This window comes from Larimichthys crocea, chromosome III, assembly GCF_000972845.2.
Source record: "Larimichthys crocea isolate SSNF chromosome III, L_crocea_2.0, whole genome shotgun sequence".
Classification (NCBI taxonomy): Eukaryota; Metazoa; Chordata; class Actinopteri; family Sciaenidae; genus Larimichthys; species Larimichthys crocea.
In genome coordinates, this window is record NC_040013.1 from 12,478,451 (window position 1) to 12,496,285 (window position 17,835).

Here is a 17,835-nt window from a genome sequence, read left to right on the forward strand (position 1 = left end):
GAAAAGGGCAGAGCTTTAGACATTTTCTGACCTGTATTAGTGGTCAAGAAATGAGCTAGATAAGAACATATTCACTCTGCAGGCACCCTGTGTCCTCGATGAGGGACTTTGGTAAATCCTGAGTTTGCAAACCTCAAAGTGAGAGCTGCTTCAGCACGACACTAAGCAGATTAGTCAGATTGGTTTAATGCTGCCACAGATTAGATCATTGCTTGTTTGTTTTTTTTTCATGCCCCCTGTAAATCAGGGAGGATAGGAGAACAAGAAAGATGTGAAAGTATCACAGCATGATACTATATTTGACTAATGTTCGAAAGGATGGAGGAGAGTGTGAATACAATGGGAGGATGGTCCTGTCACTGGACTTGGGGAGCAGGAGGTCAAGGGGTCAAGGTGAGACAGAGACATGACAACATGACACATACAGATAAGTGGCGCCTACTAAAGACAGGCCACCAGAAGAGCTACACACACATTTGTTCACACTCTGCCCATGAGCTTGGACTATCATTTATCCAACACTGAGAACATGTTTATTTTGGTGGTAACCAGTCTGCTGCAGGAGGTTCTTGCAGTTGCAGGTGTAGGTGAGTGTGTTTTCACCCAAAACAAATAGGTTTCTGCTATATTAACATTAAATTCAAATTTGTCGGATATAGATTTCCAATCTATATTTTCCTACTACTATGTGTTAATCCATTTTCTAATACTGCTGGACTTCGAGCCAACAGCCTTTCTGCTTCTACTAAAGATGTGAATATTTAAAAGAATAGTCAATAACAAACTTTCATCTAAAGAAAGAGCTTAGTTACAGCTTTCAGCAAATGTTACATAAAATGGGATAAATGGTGCAGTTTAATATATAATAGGAACTATTTTCAGCAGTGGATTTACACATATTTGGTGCTCTGGTGACTATTTACAGCAGCAAGTTTGTCATGTGATAGATAAACTGCAGGTCCCAGGTTCATTTTAATGAGCCACCCAGTGCAACTGTGTGGCTCATTAATAGTTTTTGGGAGATTTTTTTGGCATTAAGAAAATAGAACATCACCACCTTTATCCTTTTACAGAAAGATTTATTATGAAGGACCATAAGGTTGGAGATTGTTTACTGTGGACTTCATTTGCAGATGAGAGGCTGGAGTCTGACTCATGACAAGCATGGCTCCACATTCTCTTAATAGCCATTTTAAGATATTCAAGCCCCATCTGGAAGATTTAACACTCCCATTATCACACAGCCGCATGAGTCAGCTATGTCCTCTGCCCCTTCTGTGCCGCTCGAGCTGGAACACAGTTGGTCAGTTGTAGGTCTCTAAAACTGGTCGTTTATGCTGTCAGTGGGCCCGGGGACATAGATTGATCCCTCTGATTTTATTGGAGCAGTAGGTAGTGACAAGATGGACTGTCCAGTGGATGGAGGGAGAAAATTAAGTGTGTGGTGACATCATTTATGCTCACGATATTAATCCCATCTCACACAAATATTTTGTCAAGTCTCCCAGCAGCTAGGGTGCAATCAGTTCATTCACAAGTTGTTTACTTGTGAAAGCAGATATAAGGGGAGGAAGTTATCATTCATGTAAACCTCTGGTCAATCTTGCCTGTCATGCAGAAAGCGCTTTTTGTTCAAGATACAGGAAAATGTAAAGCTGGATATTTTATGCCAAGCAATCCAACTAAATGGAAAGCCTAGCGTTTGGTTGTAGTCGTGGTCACTGCTGCAGTAAAGCGTTATTGTGGTTGTTGTCAGCTGTCATGTTTCCTGGCTCTGGCCTGTCACTGATGATGCTTTACTGCCGGCTAATCAGTCTCCTGCTGTTTCTTCATCCCTGCTGATTCTTGGTGATTAACACTTGCTCTCACTCTTGCCCACTTTGCCCACTGTGATCAACCCTCAAGTATCCTTCTTTTCTTTCTGTTTAACATCTACCTCTTAATTACACTGTTGAGAGGGCATGAGAGGGGGTCTATTGATTGTTTTGCTGCACTTTGTTTACTCCGCTTGTTCAGTCGTTCTCCCGATTCTGCAAAGCTGGCCGCAGTGAATAGAGTTGCCACTGACAGACCTCATTGGATAAAGGGTTTCTTTAATTTACTTAACTAATTAGAATTGACTCTGTGTTCAGTTTATCTTAACGGTCCAAAGATTTGGTATCATGGTAACAAGTTTGCTCAAGTGACCAGTATAGATGTACAGTACATGGGATGGAGTAAAAGATACAGTGCTTGTCTAAGGACTGAGCAGAAACTGGAACTTACCCGAAGTAACTAATCGTCCTGAATTACCAGCAATGCTAGAGTCTCTTCACCACCATGCAAATATTTGTAATATTTGTTTTTTATTTGAATCAATAGAAGTGAGAAAATAAAAAAAACACAGCAATATGGATTTAGATTTAGACAGCTGTATTGTCTATTTGGAATAAAGGTGAACCAAGATGATGCACTGTAGGAGGAATGAAGGATGGAGAGGTAAGGGATGAGAGGAGAAATCAAGGTCATAGATCGTCGTAGATAGACCGCTGTCGGGCACAGGAGTGAGTTGAGACTCTGAGTGGGGGGAGCCATCACTGTGTCACTCTATGTATTTGAATGAAAGCGAGAGAAAAGAAAAGGGAGAGAGATGGAAAGAAATAAAGGAGAGCCTAAGAGGGAGTGAACAGATAAGGTGTGCTTCAGTGCGTGGAAGTGGGATGAGTTCAAAGTGCGGCATTTGTTCCCAAACCTAGTTATAAAACTCTAGAAAAAAAGTTGCATTGAAAGCAAAATATCCTTACAATATCAAAAGTGAAAGTAGCTAGAGTAATATATAAAAGTTAGCAAAGTTTTAAAAAAAAAAAAAGTACAATATTTAGCTTTAAAATCTGTACTTGGATAAATAGTTACTTTCCGTCACTGTCCTTTTATAAATTGTCCTGGTTAAACTCCTTCTTCTCGGCTTTATCTTAAAACTCACATCATGTTTTGTTTGTTTTGTTTTTTGTTTTTATTCATCTTCTTCTTATTCTGTGTCTCAGCCCTGGATCCCTGCTCTGCATACATCAGCCTGAATGAACCCTGGAGGAACACAGACTACCACATCAATCAGTTATCTGGCGTGCCTCTGTGTGACAGCCACGTTTCTGGAGAATGGTACCGCTTCACTGGCATGGCGGGGGATGCCATGCCAACATTCTGCATCTCTGAGAATCACTGTGGCACCCACGCTCCCATCTGGCTCAATGGCAGCCACCCTCAGCCCCATGAAGGCATCGTCACCCTGCCTGTCTGTGCCAGCTTCAATGACAACTGCTGCCACTGGAACACCAGTGTAGATGTGAAAGCCTGTACTGGAGGATATTTCGTCTATCGCCTGCCCAGACCCTCAGTATGCTTCCATGTTTACTGTGGCCGTGAGTTAGCATGTCTCATACGTAAAATTAGTTTATTCTATCACTGAGTATGAGTTATATTATAGTTTTCATTTCTTGTCTATTGTTGTGTTAATATGCTTGTGTGTGTTGCACAGATTTCTATGATATCTGTGATGAGGTGGACTGCACAGGTCCCAGATGTCCTGAGTCTGACTGTCGATGTGCACCTGGAACTGTCCTGGGACCAGACAGACAAACATGCCTGGGTGAGACAGACAGAGCGGAAGGAAGAGAGGGGACAGATAAGTTGTGCAACAGACAATGATTAACCAGAAAACATGGAAGATGGATAGGCTGGAAATGACTCCTGAAAAACAATGACAAGAGCAATCAGTCAGGATGGATTTGCAGTATGTTTATTCATGGTTTTGACATTCATATTTGTGGATAAACAGTTTTAATGCTATTCAAATATCCATGTTTACTTAACTTAACAAGATATTCAGGATCTGGGGCAGAGCCTGCAAAGATAACAAAAACCAATAATGAGAAATTTATTTAAAATCCTATTGTAGTAATTCTTTGTCTTCAGAGATAGCTGATTCATGATGAGAGGGGTATACTTTAAGGTCCACTTAAATTAGATTAAACTTGATATGTATGTGTATAAAAAATATACAAATAGCGAGCTTTTCTGGAGCTGCATCTCATTCCATCCATTGGCTAAACATTTAAATGAGCAACGTTTGTATTTATGTTTCTCCAACCATTCATCCACCACCTTTAGTTAACTAAAAGCTATCTCTTCAAACCATTTACACTGCTCTAGTGCACCACCGCCCTGTAACTGCCATTTCATCTAGTTCCTACGATCTGTTCCTGATCACTAGACAGGATGAGCTAGTTTTACTAAATGATAAAGTTAGATCATAACACAGGGTGAGTGCAAAGCCTAATGAAGGAAGCAGCAAGTGACAGAAAGATGGAAAGATTGTTTTTTGTATTTGCTGACTCAAGGTGAAGGTGTGTGTGTGGTACACTACACGATACACCTAATGATGGGTGACAGGCATGCGGTGGGAACCTAGCCAGCCTAAGAACTGCTGTTATCTCATTATTCACCCATCAACCAAATCTAGCTTTCCCTGTCTCAAACTTCTTCGCATCATCTCTCACTCTTTTGCAGTCTCACTTCTGTCCCTCCGTTTATGTCATCCCTTATTATTCTGTTACCAGTCCTCTCAGCATTATAAACTGAGTTTTAAAGTCCTTTAAACTCAATTTATCATCCTCCTTTCCCAGAACACTAAGTGAATGAGATGATAAACTCAACCCATCTGGTACTCAGTCGATTAAAACGAGACTCATCTGATAATAATATCTGACCCAGGTGTGGTGTGTGTCCTATGTTCAGATGTGAATGAATGTGAGAAGAACAACGGTGGCTGTGCAGAGGTGTGTGTGAACACCAAAGGCTCCAGGCGCTGTGAGTGTGGGCTGGGCCGTGTGCTGGATGATGATGGACACAACTGCAGAGGTACATCCATGTTCTGATATTTAAATCACATGCCAGTCAACGTACAGAGATAATTAAACCGGCAAACATGGTGGTCTTCATCTTTTTTCCTTTTTTCTCATGCAGAGACAGCAGGCTGTCATGTTAAGAATGGAGGCTGTAGCCATGGATGCTCCTCGCTGCTGGACTCCTATAAGTGCAACTGTCCCCGAGGGCTGGAGCTCGGAGAGGATAAACATACATGTCAAGGTGTGTAACTGTGTGTGTGTATGTGTGTGTGTGTTTGTGTGTCATTGTATTTAATGGTTTGATCAAAATGCATGTACAGTATTCAGATCAGAAGTGATTTTTAACATTTCAGTTTGGAGTTTGGGTTTAGGTTAAAAAATGATACAATCCTGGTTAAAAGTAGTTTTCAGACTATTTACCTCTGAGTACAGGACTGAAACTAATGATTATATTTAGGTGGTTTAAACTATAGATTTTAATTTTCTTATTAGATAATAACAGTTTATCATGTAATCAGGAAATAGTCAAAAATGCTGATCAGTCTAAAGTGTTGTCCTCAAATTACATATTTTTTTCAACCAACAGTTTAAAACCCAAAGATCTCTAAATTTAATGTTGTAAACATTGATTATTTTCATTATGAATTAATTATTAGTGATTACTTTCTCAATAATCAATCAATCACACAGTAGAAAATAGTGAAAATGTCTTATTGTGTCTGATGAACAGTACAAAAGTCAAAGATGTTTTGTGTAATCACAGAAAACAGCAAATATTCAAAGTGGAGAAGCTGTCATTTTGGCTGTAATTTGCTTTAGCAATTAATCTAATATCAAAACATTTGCCAATTTAGTTTCTTTTTGATCAACTTATAACTAAATTAGATTTCAGCTCCATTCAAATAATCAACAGAAAAAAGTAGCAGATCATCACATCTAGGGAGCTGGTGAATGTTGGCATGTTTACTTGCTGAAAATTACTGTAAATTACTGAAAAGATTAATTCATTACAAATTTTAGCCAACAAACAAACAGATTGTGTAATATGTTTTCATCCAATCACATGACTGTAGGATGCCTTTACTCTGCTCTTTGTTGTTGTATTTGTGCACTATTTCATGATTCATATCATACCATGGACCATAAGAATATCTTTGCCTCACTTTCCTGCAGTGCCGGTCCAGTGTGATCCCAGTTCTATTATTGTATCAGTTCCGAAAGACCTTGTAGGAGGATTGGAGCTCTCCCTGTCCAACTCGTCTTGTCGAGGTGTCTCCAATGGCACACACATCAACCTGAGCTTCAGCCTCAAGACCTGCGGTACAGTGGTGGAGGTGGGTTGAAGTTTTCAGACTGCTCAGGGTTTAGCCTCAATGGGCAGAGCTTGGAAAAATATTTCATTATATCAGAGTGGTGCCTTAAAAGTGTCATAACCTGAATGTTGACCCCCAGGTGACAGATGACAAAATTGTGGGCACCAACCTGGTGACAGGCCTTCCTAGGAACAGCCCAGGCAGCAACAGGGACTTGATAGTGCGCACCAGCAAGTTAGTGCTCCCAGTCACCTGTGAGTTCCCCAGGGAATACCATGTGTCAGACGAATACCAGGCAAGTCTGCACAGCTCAGCCCTCGAGCTGGCAGGCCACAGCGAGGGTATCTTCCCGTTCTCCTTGGAGCTCTTCAAGAACGCAGAGTTCTCAGAGCCCTACCGCACCCCTCCTCAGCTCCACCTGCATGACTCCCTGTTCTTTGGGGTGGAGCCAAAGGAAAGAGTGGATGGCCTCTCTGCAGTGGTGGAGAGCTGCTTTGCCACACCAGGACCCAAAGCTGACCAGGCCCTCAAGTATTACCTCATCAAAGACGGGTGAATAATGTGACGTTTTGTCAGTTTTAATGTCACATCTTGCGCTGCATGATAGCACACTTATTGAATGGGAATAGCAGGAATAGCACTGCTGGATATCATATATCACTTTTTTGGGCAAAAGCCAACAGATATCATACAATAAGGACTAAAGCTACACCCAGGTTCATGATATACTTTTACATTTGCAGGTTTACAGCAACATATTTCTCGCACACAAAGCCTCTAGCTGTGTCTAGTGCAAAATTTGGTTTTATTTAAGATATTTGACTGTATTTCTGTTTTCATTATTACCCCATTCATTTGTGACGCTCACAACACTAACAATTTCAACAGAAAAAAAAAACAGTAATGTGTTTTTCCAGAATCAGTGTCCCTGTCCCTGTGAGTTATTTACAGAACGCTCTGTCATCTGTTTTTATAGGTACTGTTTCTTAAATATAAAGTTGTTTCAATAAAACCTTTGTGACAGTGACAGTGACGTCTTGGGATTACAAACAGTCTGTGATCATTTCTAGAGACATATATGACTAATAAATTTTGAAAATGTAGTTTTTCAATGCGGTAAAATTCCATCCACTGTCACTGTATTGAAATAGAGGCAGAAATCTCAGTGACAGATGTCATAAATAACCTAGCAAATAAAACCAAAGCTGCATGGAACTGTCTATGCATGGATAGATACTCCTCAAAGTAAGAGATGGCTTTTGTTGTAATTTGGTTGAACTGACTAAGTGTCTTGCTCATGCACACAATGAAAAACAGCAGAATCTTGTCTTTATTGGAGTCCTCATAATAAATGTCAACAGGATGCAACCCAGCTGCTGTGTTTCCACAAAGGCATCAGCTGCTTGACAGTTATAGGACAGGAAATCTCCATTCCTTCAAGGAAATGTCAATTGAAAAATGCCACTGGCCTGGCATTGTGTTTAATGTGGAAAGAAAACAAGAATATTTTGAGTAGAAAAAAAAACACAGATCAGCCTTATTATCTGGGGAAGACTTACTTTTAGCCAACCATTTCTCCTCTAAACCCAGAGTGAGATTTTCTCTTGCTACTCTACGAACACAAACAGAGCTGGGCTATACCGGTAATCTATTTCCATGATTTCCCATTAAACATACAGCACTGTTTGTGGGCACTGGGGCTACTAACCTTGATGAAGTGGCTTGTTAGACATGGATCACTATTGTGTTAAAATCATCATCAACTACATGTGTGACTCTCCCCTCTTTGCTTCCTTTCCAGGTGTATCTCTGATGAAACTGTGACACAGTATTCCTCAAAGGACCAGCTCTCCAAGCACTACAAGGTCCCTGTCTTCAAGTTCATTGGCAAGGACAACCGAGTGAGTAAAAGAGGCATGCTGGGAGGCAGCTGGCAAATGTGTGTGTGTGTGGCCTTAGGTCTATGGAGGACCATACAATAAGGGCTGTATTCATAGAATTAGCAGTGTCCTTACACTGTGATGCTGTTTCTCTTTATCCTAAATCAAGCCTGTCTCTGTCCACAGCAAGTGTTCCTCCACTGCCAAGTGTTGGTATGTGGGGCAGGAGACTCCCGCTGTGCTCAGCACTGTCGAGGACGTGTCCGCCGAGAGGTGCGGACTGGTGAACCTCAGGAGCAGCACACACTGAGCGGAGGCCCCATCTTCATTTTGCCTGAGCCATGACACTAACACAAAACACAAACGGCAAAAACACACCGAAAAAACAAAACAAACAAAAAAACAAAACAATAAAAAACTACATTTGCAGAGTAACATTTAGATTAAAGCAGAACTGAGCATTGCAGTTTATTTGGCATGTAAAACACCTAAACAGGTACACACAGAGCAGTCGGCGGTGCTGTATGTATATGCATATACAGTATATTCATTCTTCTTTTTCACTGTGTGAGGTTCAGTGTCAGTGCTGTAGTTCTGTCGTTCTCTAGTTGAAATCTGGCTAATACACCCAAGTCTGTATGCCACTTTGCCTGGCAGCACAATCTACTGACATTAAAGTGAATGACATTTCTATTAGAAATCATTCGGAAAGGCCACAGTTCATTTGTAACTACAGCATGAAGGATGCTTTTCTAGGTCACACTTTCGGGCAATTTCTCAGGCTTGATTACAGCTTAAAGATTTAGTGGTCTTATAAAAAAAGTGGCTTATTTTTCACAGCATCACTGACTTGAGAAATACATGCAGAATATCCATGGACGTATTCTGACTCATTTATACGGTGTAATCGATGTCTGGGGAGAGCATCTCGCATTTGAGTGTGATGGAAAAGAGATATCAATGTGCCGTGCCTAGAAAATATGCATGCACTTCGTCGCTCTGACAATTAATCTGGCATTAATCATGTCAATTAAACTGCAATTAGTCGTGCATTTATTCCTAAAAAAACAAAAACAAATATGTGGCAAATAACTTACATCAAATATAAACGTAATAGTTGTAATTACATTACATTCACATGACACTGACTTGAGGTTCAAGCAGATAAGCACTCTTGATAAATAACAACAAACCACATGCACCATAGTAATTATGTTGTGTCTCTTTCTATCTAGAGGACATTAATCCAGCTACAGTATCCTTCCCATCAGGCACTTGGAGTCATCAGAGTAATTTATGTTAATGGAGTCACAGAGGCCTAAAAATGGCCTAAAATGAAATGGAGTTTGGAGAACATGCATAAGCAATTAATTAAGATTCTGAAAGTCATATTCAGACACCTAATATATGTTAGTCCTGCCTATGAATAAAACCTGAGAAACTGTTCATTTGCATTCCTCATTTATATGTAATTTAAATCCCAGGCTCTGGATCTTCAGATGGCTCTTGTGAAGTATCTCCTCTGTAATAATCTGTAGAAATACCCATGACTTTGTTATTTGTCTGTGAGATCATCCAGGAGTCCATAGTGTTCCGTATCACAGTTCATCCCTCTCCTCTCCCTCGCAGACACATGCTGCCCTCTGGCTGTTCATGTAAGGTCTACAACCAAGAGTCCACACTGTGTTAAAAAGAGTGTCTGCCATCGATTCACAGGCTGGGAAACAGAGAGAGGAGAGGCAGAGTATGTGAGGTGTTTCAGGTGGTTATATTCATACCATCCCATGTACTGTATGTTGTCATAGTACACAGGTAAATATCTGCAAATATCTCACCTTGTACCTTCGACCCAAAGCCCAAACTCTTGTTAAGGTCTGAGCAGATGTCGTGCAGACACGAGCGAAACGTGGAGTCACAGTCGTACTTGCTTGTCCCACAAGTATCGTAGCACATGTCAAGCTGGTTACAGCACTGTGTCATAGCAGGTATCCCCAGGTCGAGCTGTCAAAAGAAAGAGCATCATGTCAGAATACTTTACGAATACAGGACTAGCCGTTGTAGATGTGTTTCTGGCCCTTGTATTTGAAATATGCGTTTCAATAATAAAGTAATTTAACTGTAACTTGAACTGTTATACTTGACAGAGAATTTGCTTTCTCCAGATGTGTACCCACTGATGAAACTCCTATTTGCTTGATTTAAAATGACTTTCCCCTCTTCATCTCCAGTTGAGAGACTGATTTCCTTTGCAGTAATTATATTCCACATAGAAGGCGGTTAACACCAGAAACATTTTTAATGTTAATTGTTCTTGAAGGCACATAAATAGGCTACTAATTGAAGTGGCTGGTTCTCAACGGCCTTGTTTTTGAAGTGAACTGACACATTTCTACTAACTCACATATTCAGTTTTTTTTGTTCTTGTTCAGTTTTCTATTGTATTTTATTTCAACATGTTTATTTGAGGGATATTTTGGATTTTGTAACAACCTATATTTTGATATTTTTCTCTCTGACCCTCTCTGGCTCCATTATATGATCTTATTGGTGTAGTTCTGGGCTGCAGGTGCTATGAGGCCACCTACAGCAGAATTCACCTGGAATCCAACCAGAGAGGAGCTGCAGCCGTCAGGCTCTGAGTGTTGATAGTCGGGGCGAGGCTGAGGAGGTTTTCCTGAAAAACAAACAAAAAAACAGAAAAGTTCAGTTTGACTCTTAAACTAAAGTGAAGGCACATTAACAAACTCATGTTATCACGTTGTCCCGACCAAGGATCCGTCGTGTATCTCTGTTCTTGGGTATGTTTTGTTCCACAGATAAGATGTAACCTCTGTTTGAGAACATCTGTATTGATTGCATAACTGTAGGTACGTCTACCTCTCAGATAAGCATAATATATTCAGGTTTCATTATCAGCAGTCTGAGGGCTGAACACACTATCATATTTAAAGACATACGTAGCTAATAAACTGACAGCAGACGGATTGATTTGAGACTTCAAAACAAGCCAAGCAAACAAACAAGACATTAGATTACATTACACATCATTTGAAAACCTAGTGTGGACCAGATGCACTAATAAAAATGTTCCTCTTCTGAAAACAGATCAGCAAGAACTCTTAACACGGTGTGTTAATAAAAGAGATTTGCTCTTACCATATCTGCATTGGTACTGACACACACCATTGTGCCCCCCCACCAGCTCCACCAGAGAGTCAAAGTATCCGTGCACATTCTGGAAACTACTTCTAATTGAGTTGAGGCTCCAACTGTTATCTTCATGTGCAATGGGTCTGTTCAGGTTCTGGTTTGTCTGGACTGGTGTGATGTCATTCCCCTCCTTTTCCTCCTCGTTAGGGGAAGGTTCCTCGTGGGTGACAGCTTCACTGCTAAGAGCTTCCATGGCAGGGATGTCTCCAGCAGGCCTGTCACTGTCTGTCTCTAGCTCTTTGGTCGTTTCACTATCTGCTGCAGGGATATCGGCTTCAGGTGTGAGAGGTGCTGGGTTATCCCCGGCAAGTATTTTACCTAGTAGACTGTCACCAAAAATGGAATTAGCAGCAGATTCCTCAGCTGCAGGTGAATCACCCACTTGAGCATCTGCATCTACAGAGTCAGCTGCTAAAGCACCATCTGTAACAGCAGGGGCCTCCTCCTCATTAGCCTGGTAGTGGGCTAAAGTGGCACACATGCCCACGGACACGCAGAGGGAAAGCAGGACCACAGTCCGAAGGAGCATGATGTTGAACTGGTGACAATCCAAGCAGAGGAAGCTCTCCACAAGACGGGGAGTTGTTAACAGGATGAGAAGAGAGTAGAGAGTGAGGGACAAAAACACACTCTGTTGCAACTGGCTCTGCCAGCTACAGAGCAGACTTTGACCTATGATTAGGCTGTAGCAGACAGCAAAGCACTCTTCCATTTTAGGGGCAAAGGTCACCCCCATATCAATTTAAAGAGAGCTTCGATAAATCCTCTAATCTCATTCTCTGTGATTCTTGAGCATATCAAATGAGTAATTTCATCACAGTTCTATTCACAACGCCATAATTGGATTTTTATGACTCAAAAGTCACATGGAACTTGAGCCTAGAGTAAAAATCCTTTTCATATTCACTTTAACACTCAGAACATCTTGTACTGGCATTTCAGGCCTGTGACCTTTATCAAGACATCACAAACTTGAAATGATCTTCACTTTGGTTTGATAAAGGTCACAGACTGACACCTCAGCCCTGGAAACAGTAGAAACAAATATTAACGAATATTAGAAACGGATATTATCTCCATTTGGCATGTCTCTGCTGCCCTCTTGTGTTTGAGGAGTGATCCTGACGCTGTGGATATTTTATTTATTTTTTTGTCCCTTTTAGTGTCACTGTAAAACAACTGATACAAGCTGTGAATCATCTTATGTGGTTACAGGTCTTTTCATGTCTAATTCAGTCTGTACAAATGAGTAATTACGACTGTCTCCTGTAGCCAGAAATGGAATCATTATCATCCACAGCTCCACACAGAATAAGACAATATTCAGGAAATTTCTTCTACTTTAAACAATTCATTAACATTTGAATAGCTTCAGGCTCTACATACATCACAACTTACTTGATTTCAGCCTTAAGGTGGAAGTTGTTCATATTGACAGTTGGACTGACCCGGGCCACTAAAACATCTGCGAAGTGATAAATTCACAGCTGTACTTTAACTGCAGGATGACTGTGAAACCTGACATCTCCTGTTATGTAACACCACATGTGCAAGTGATTGCTGAACAAACAAAAACACAATTACTCAAAGTGTTGTGCTATATTGTACTTTTTATTCCACTACATTAATTTGACAGATATAAAACAATCAGTAACTAAACCACTAAAACCACAGTGTTCCTTTAAGCCATGATCTACAGTGTTACTTGTGTTAAAGAGATTTTTTTTTATTTGTACTAACCTGAAGGGCTAGGACAAGGACAAGGTAATCTCATTGCTTGCTGGCTGTCAGAGATGTGACTCTATTGAATATTCATTCCTTTATTTTATTGCACAGTTTACTTTTTTCCTAGCGTGCACTGTCAGACTTTGAAACGTCCATCTCATGAGATCATCCTCTGGTTTACTTGCTGATGAAGCTATTCGCTCTCTGTTTGAAGATCACAATTTATTTCTTCCCACAGCATCCTGGTGGTAAAAACACAGGAAAGCAGCAGTACGTAAGAAAGTGTCACAAGTCTCCTAGTCAGGTGTCTGTAAATGTAAAATAACATGTACCGTCTTATGGCCTTGCTTGCTTTCTCTCTGTTCAGCACCATGTTGATGTTGTTTGTCAGATCCTGAAGAGGTAAAAAAAAAGAAAAAAGAAAGATTCACTATCACACAGTAGGACATGCAATTAAAAACTGCAATACTTACAAAAATGATGATATGGTAGGGAAAAGGTCAAACTCTCTTGCCTTGTTGGCGGTCCTCAGGCAGTCATTAGAGGCTATCAGTCTCATTATCTCTGTCTGAAAGCACATAACAGGAAAAATGCTAAATAAAAACTGCAGCCATGCATACGGAGAGAGCAAAGGCAAAACATACGTGAAGATAAGCAGAGTTAATCTTGCAGCACCTTTAGATCTTTGATGGATCTTTCTGTGGCCGTGGCTGCAGCAGTGGACACCATCTTCTCCTTAATCTCCTCCTCCAGCTGTTGGATCTCCCTCCACACGTTCACCACATGAAGTCTCTTGGATTGGACACTGGTGGTGAAGCTGATGGCAGTCTCTCTGTCCTGCAGCTCTGACAGAGATCTATCTGTCCAAACACAACCAAGAAACCAAGCATGAATGCACTATAGCGATGAGTGATATATCTGTACTTGTGCACACACACTCCTGCAGGCATTATAAAGTCACAGCTGACTCGCTGAAACTACAGACTCTCTTTATGCCTACTGTCATGACAAAGTGATTATTTGTTCAGTCTGTCCACACCAGAGATTTAAAAGTCAGCATTTGCTGTTGCCCTGCAGGGTAATATACACCAAACTCTCAGATGATCCAGTGATTAGATACAGTATACCAATGAAGTCCTGAGACTTACTCTTCATGTCACTGTCCTCTGGGCCTGTGATAGTTGGAACATTCTGTAATTCATTTCGGACTCTGAGATTAGAAAACAACAGAATGGCTTAAAGAGAATGTACAGTATGAAAATATGTTTTTGTTGTTGTTGGACAGATTCTTGCAGTACCGTTTATTCTCCTCTAGAGCTTCTCTGGCCTCCTGCTCCAGCCTTGAAACCTCTTTCTCAGCATCCTCCAACTCCATTTCTCTTACTTTGCCATTGCCAAGATCTTTAAGTGAAGTATTCGGCGACTAACACAACAACAACAACAAAAAAATAAAACAATTACACTTACATTGTTTGCCAGGAGTGCTCCACAGGAATTCTTATTCTGTGACTATCACAAAACTATCTAAGGTCCCATCTTCTTTGGTGGAAAGTTTAAGTATCCGTAATATGCAATTCTCTGAGCCCCATAAACTTTTCTGCTATGTTAGAGTACATGAGGTTATACTATTTCCACTGAATGAAGATCCCATAGCCAGCAGTCCTGAGTTCAGTTCCTAATGGGAATGTAGCCTAAAACTACCATGAAAGTGACAGGCCACCTTTAACCCTTTTAACTGTGACTGAACTATAGGTGCAGTTTAATGCTATGTTGATAAAAAAAAATAAATATATAATTTACCTTTATACTGAATACATTATGATCAGTGTGCTTTACCATGTTTTGTAGTGATGACTGGGAAGACATCAGGTGGTTGACATACAAATCATAATCTGTCTGAAAGAAAAAAAAAAGAACACTGTGTATTTTTTTATTATGTAAAATCAAAATATTCCTAAAAATCACACACTTCAATTTATTTTCATTAACACAAGCTTCAACTGTAGAGATCTATCATGAACATGACTGCCAGGTACAGATCTTGTGTAAAAAATATTCAGCTATGTTACAATGAACAAATATCAACCAATGATCAGTTTAATTTAATTTATATTCTATTAGTGCTTGTGCATTCTGCAATTCAAAATGTTAACTATACAAAGCAGTTGACAGTGCAAGCAAAGTCATTGTGTGCGTTAAAGAAACCTTAAGACGTTTCTTATGAATGAGCACTAATGTAACCGTTGCCATCTAATGACCTGCTCCCTGCCGCATCATGACCAGGTTCCAGCGGTTGCTCTACTTCCGCTCGCTACACCAGGGACTCACTCTCTCTTGGCTCTAATACGTCTGACGGCACATACTAAAAATGTGCTAGTGGGTACAGAGAAAATGGAAAAACCTTAATTTCCCTCAGGATGCGTCCAAATACTGGCGAGCCTTCACATACATCATCAAAGACGTCACTGAACACCACAAGGCGGTCTCTGCTGGGCCAGCTTTGCGCTGACAGCTTCTTCAGCTCCTGAGTATGACAGGAACACACACACACACACACACACACACACACACACACACACGTTAGCAAGTTAGGATGTGTGTGTGTGTGTGAGAGTTTGTGGGTGTCTTTATTCATGCAACTTCTACAAGAGTGTTGACAGGGCATTTTCAGAATTGCCATCTCATGAAAAATACTGGAAAGTATTGTTTGTGATGACATGGTTTGTGTGACCATTCTCACCTTTTCTAACTTCCTCTCATGCAGTTCAGCAACATTTATTCCAGCTCTCGGGTCCGGCTTGCCTATGACTTGTCTGCCAAACCGTTGCTTCGTCTCTAGCTGTTTTTTCTCGTCAGAGTGGCTTAGGCAAAATTGCTGTTTCCCCTCAGGATCAGCTGAAAAGTTAGACTTTTTCTGGGAAAGGGCCCTTGGCTGGACCGGCAAAGAGTTTGAGGAACAATAAACTATCTTAGGAAGACTTTCATTTTTTCCTCTGTCTGTCTGTGATGAGCGATCAGTGGCCTGACCTCGTCTTGACCTCGAGACTTCAGACTCTACTAAAGTCGTGCCAGTGGAGAACTCAGAGGAAGACTCTTTGATTTCATTCTTCTTTACAAAGGTCAGTGTCTTTGTCCGTGTCTGCGGGACTGTCAGAGGGTTAGGGGTCCCTTCAAGGCTCTGAGGCATATTCCAGAAAGACTGACTTTTCTCCTTCTGGGGCTGACTTTGGCTCAGGCTGCGTGGCCCCAGGTGACCTGAGCAGTATGTCAGGATATCAACCTTCTGACCAGCTTCAGCAGCCAGCAGCAGTCTGTGGATGTCGCTGCTAAAGCATGTGGGCTTTGGCCTCGAGCTGTTGGACATGGCTACGAAGACACAAAACATATTATTGTTTATTAAAAGTCACACAAGGTGACCGTGTCCCCTTAAGTACAGTACATCTCATACATTATACAACTGTGATGGTCCTAATAAATACATTGAACCAAAATGTTGATTTCATTTCTATAAACTGCATTCATTTATATCCAAATATCTAAAGTAATCCACAATTAAACTTCAAATAACAATGAACTACACAATGTTGTGTCCTAAAAACACACAGACTGAGGTAAGGTCATATAAAACTGCGTTTACATATTCTAATATGTTGTTAATAAGCATTTAAACCCTGTGGATAAAGCAGACATAAATAAACCCTTAATAATAATATCCTACTTTGAGTCACGACAGAAATCAAACTTTCTTCACGACCACAACAGCGGCTGCGTTTGAGTCGGTTGCCAAGGAGACGGAAGCGCGTAATGCTTGCGTTGCGTTCAGTGTCACGGTGATAATTGTACCCAAGAGTTTCGAGGTGCTACATCTCATTTGTACAGGATGAGGCAAATGGGTGACTCGACCATTCATTATTATAATTATTATTATTCAGTTGTGGCTTATTCGTTTATTTACAAGATGAAAAGACGTTTTAAATGAAAGTATCTCTCCTTGCAATTCATTACATGGGTGAAGTCATTTTACAAACCAGGGAAGGTGGAGTTTATTTTGAAATTCAGATTTTTCAAGTATGCTAGTATGCTCTGGGTTTCTTTTTTTCTTGCAAGATAGACAAAAAGAGAAATTAGTTTGTATTAGCTAAGATATGTGTGGATCGTGGCAGCTATGGAGACTTAGTGTCCAAACGGTTCCACAAAGGGCCGGTGTGGCTGCAGGTTTTTGTTCCAACCAACCAAGAGCACACAGTTTGACCAATCAACTCTCTGAAGACTGAGATCAGTTGATTAAATGAGTCAAGTCTGGTGTGCTGCTGTTTGGTTGGAAGGAAAACCTGCAGCCACACCTGCCCTTCGTGTAACAGTTTGGACACCCTTCTGGATTAATTTCAAAGCAGGGGCGGATTGGAAGAACTGAAGATGGCCATGAGCAAAGGAAAGTAAGGGCTTCCATGATTCCCAAATCCCATCTCATTTGAGCCTATATCCTTTCCCATGATCTAATTCTACTCTATTTTGCTGTCCTATCCATTATATTGTGTTGAGGATTATGCATTTAAGAGCTGGTGTCTTGTGGAAAATTGTCTCATGGTGTCTAAAAAAAAAGCTAATCTTAAATATTAATATAATAGATTAAGAGACTGAACCAGTGCAAGAGGTTTAATGTTAATCATCTGTATCATATTAGTGCCATTTCTATTATTTATTTATTTTTATTTCTCTAAGATTGCAGAACCGGTTTGCAAGTATGCATCATTGTTGCTGGTGATATTACAGATAGCATCTGTAATATCATCTGATCAGGGTAACCGAGGAGTCCTTTAAGTT

At 40.6% G+C, this 17,835-nt stretch overlaps 3 protein-coding genes across 4 annotated transcripts; 1 reads left to right on the forward strand and 2 right to left on the reverse strand.

Annotated features, from left to right (window-relative positions):
• Positions 1–454: 454 nt before the first annotated feature.
• Positions 455–8,482, forward strand: oit3 (oncoprotein induced transcript 3). Its single transcript, XM_010730675.3, has 9 exons — positions 455–587; positions 3,024–3,398; positions 3,515–3,625; positions 4,774–4,896; positions 5,002–5,124; positions 6,057–6,217; positions 6,336–6,748; positions 7,998–8,097; positions 8,263–8,482. The coding sequence occupies exons 1-9, from the start codon at positions 494–496 to the stop codon at positions 8,419–8,421; spliced, it is 1,659 nt and encodes a 552-aa protein (XP_010728977.2). The 5' UTR covers positions 455–493; the 3' UTR covers positions 8,422–8,482.
• Positions 8,483–9,112: 630 nt separating this feature from the next.
• pla2g12b (phospholipase A2, group XIIB) lies at positions 9,113–11,916 on the reverse strand. 2 transcript variants are annotated; one of them, XM_010730332.3, is made up of 4 exons: positions 11,233–11,916; positions 10,662–10,750; positions 9,912–10,077; positions 9,113–9,793 (listed from the first exon to the last, which is right to left on the reverse strand). In XM_010730332.3, exons 1-4 carry the CDS (start codon positions 11,813–11,815, stop codon positions 9,675–9,677), a joined length of 957 nt encoding a protein of 318 aa, XP_010728634.3. In that variant the 5' UTR covers positions 11,816–11,916; the 3' UTR covers positions 9,113–9,674. The 2 variants fall into 2 exon arrangements, with proteins under 2 accessions (XP_010728634.3, XP_010728641.3); XM_010730339.3 differs by having other exon boundaries at positions 10,674–10,750; positions 11,233–11,915.
• Positions 11,917–13,127: 1,211 nt separating this feature from the next.
• LOC104918821 (uncharacterized) lies at positions 13,128–16,799 on the reverse strand. Its single transcript, XM_027277994.1, has 10 exons — positions 16,730–16,799; positions 15,752–16,377; positions 15,461–15,535; positions 14,848–14,907; positions 14,310–14,434; positions 14,160–14,221; positions 13,687–13,871; positions 13,526–13,579; positions 13,344–13,405; positions 13,128–13,253 (listed from the first exon to the last, which is right to left on the reverse strand). Exons 2-10 carry the CDS (start codon positions 16,373–16,375, stop codon positions 13,205–13,207), a joined length of 1,296 nt encoding a protein of 431 aa, XP_027133795.1. The 5' UTR covers positions 16,376–16,377; positions 16,730–16,799; the 3' UTR covers positions 13,128–13,204.
• Between the last annotated feature and the right edge of the window lie 1,036 nt (positions 16,800–17,835).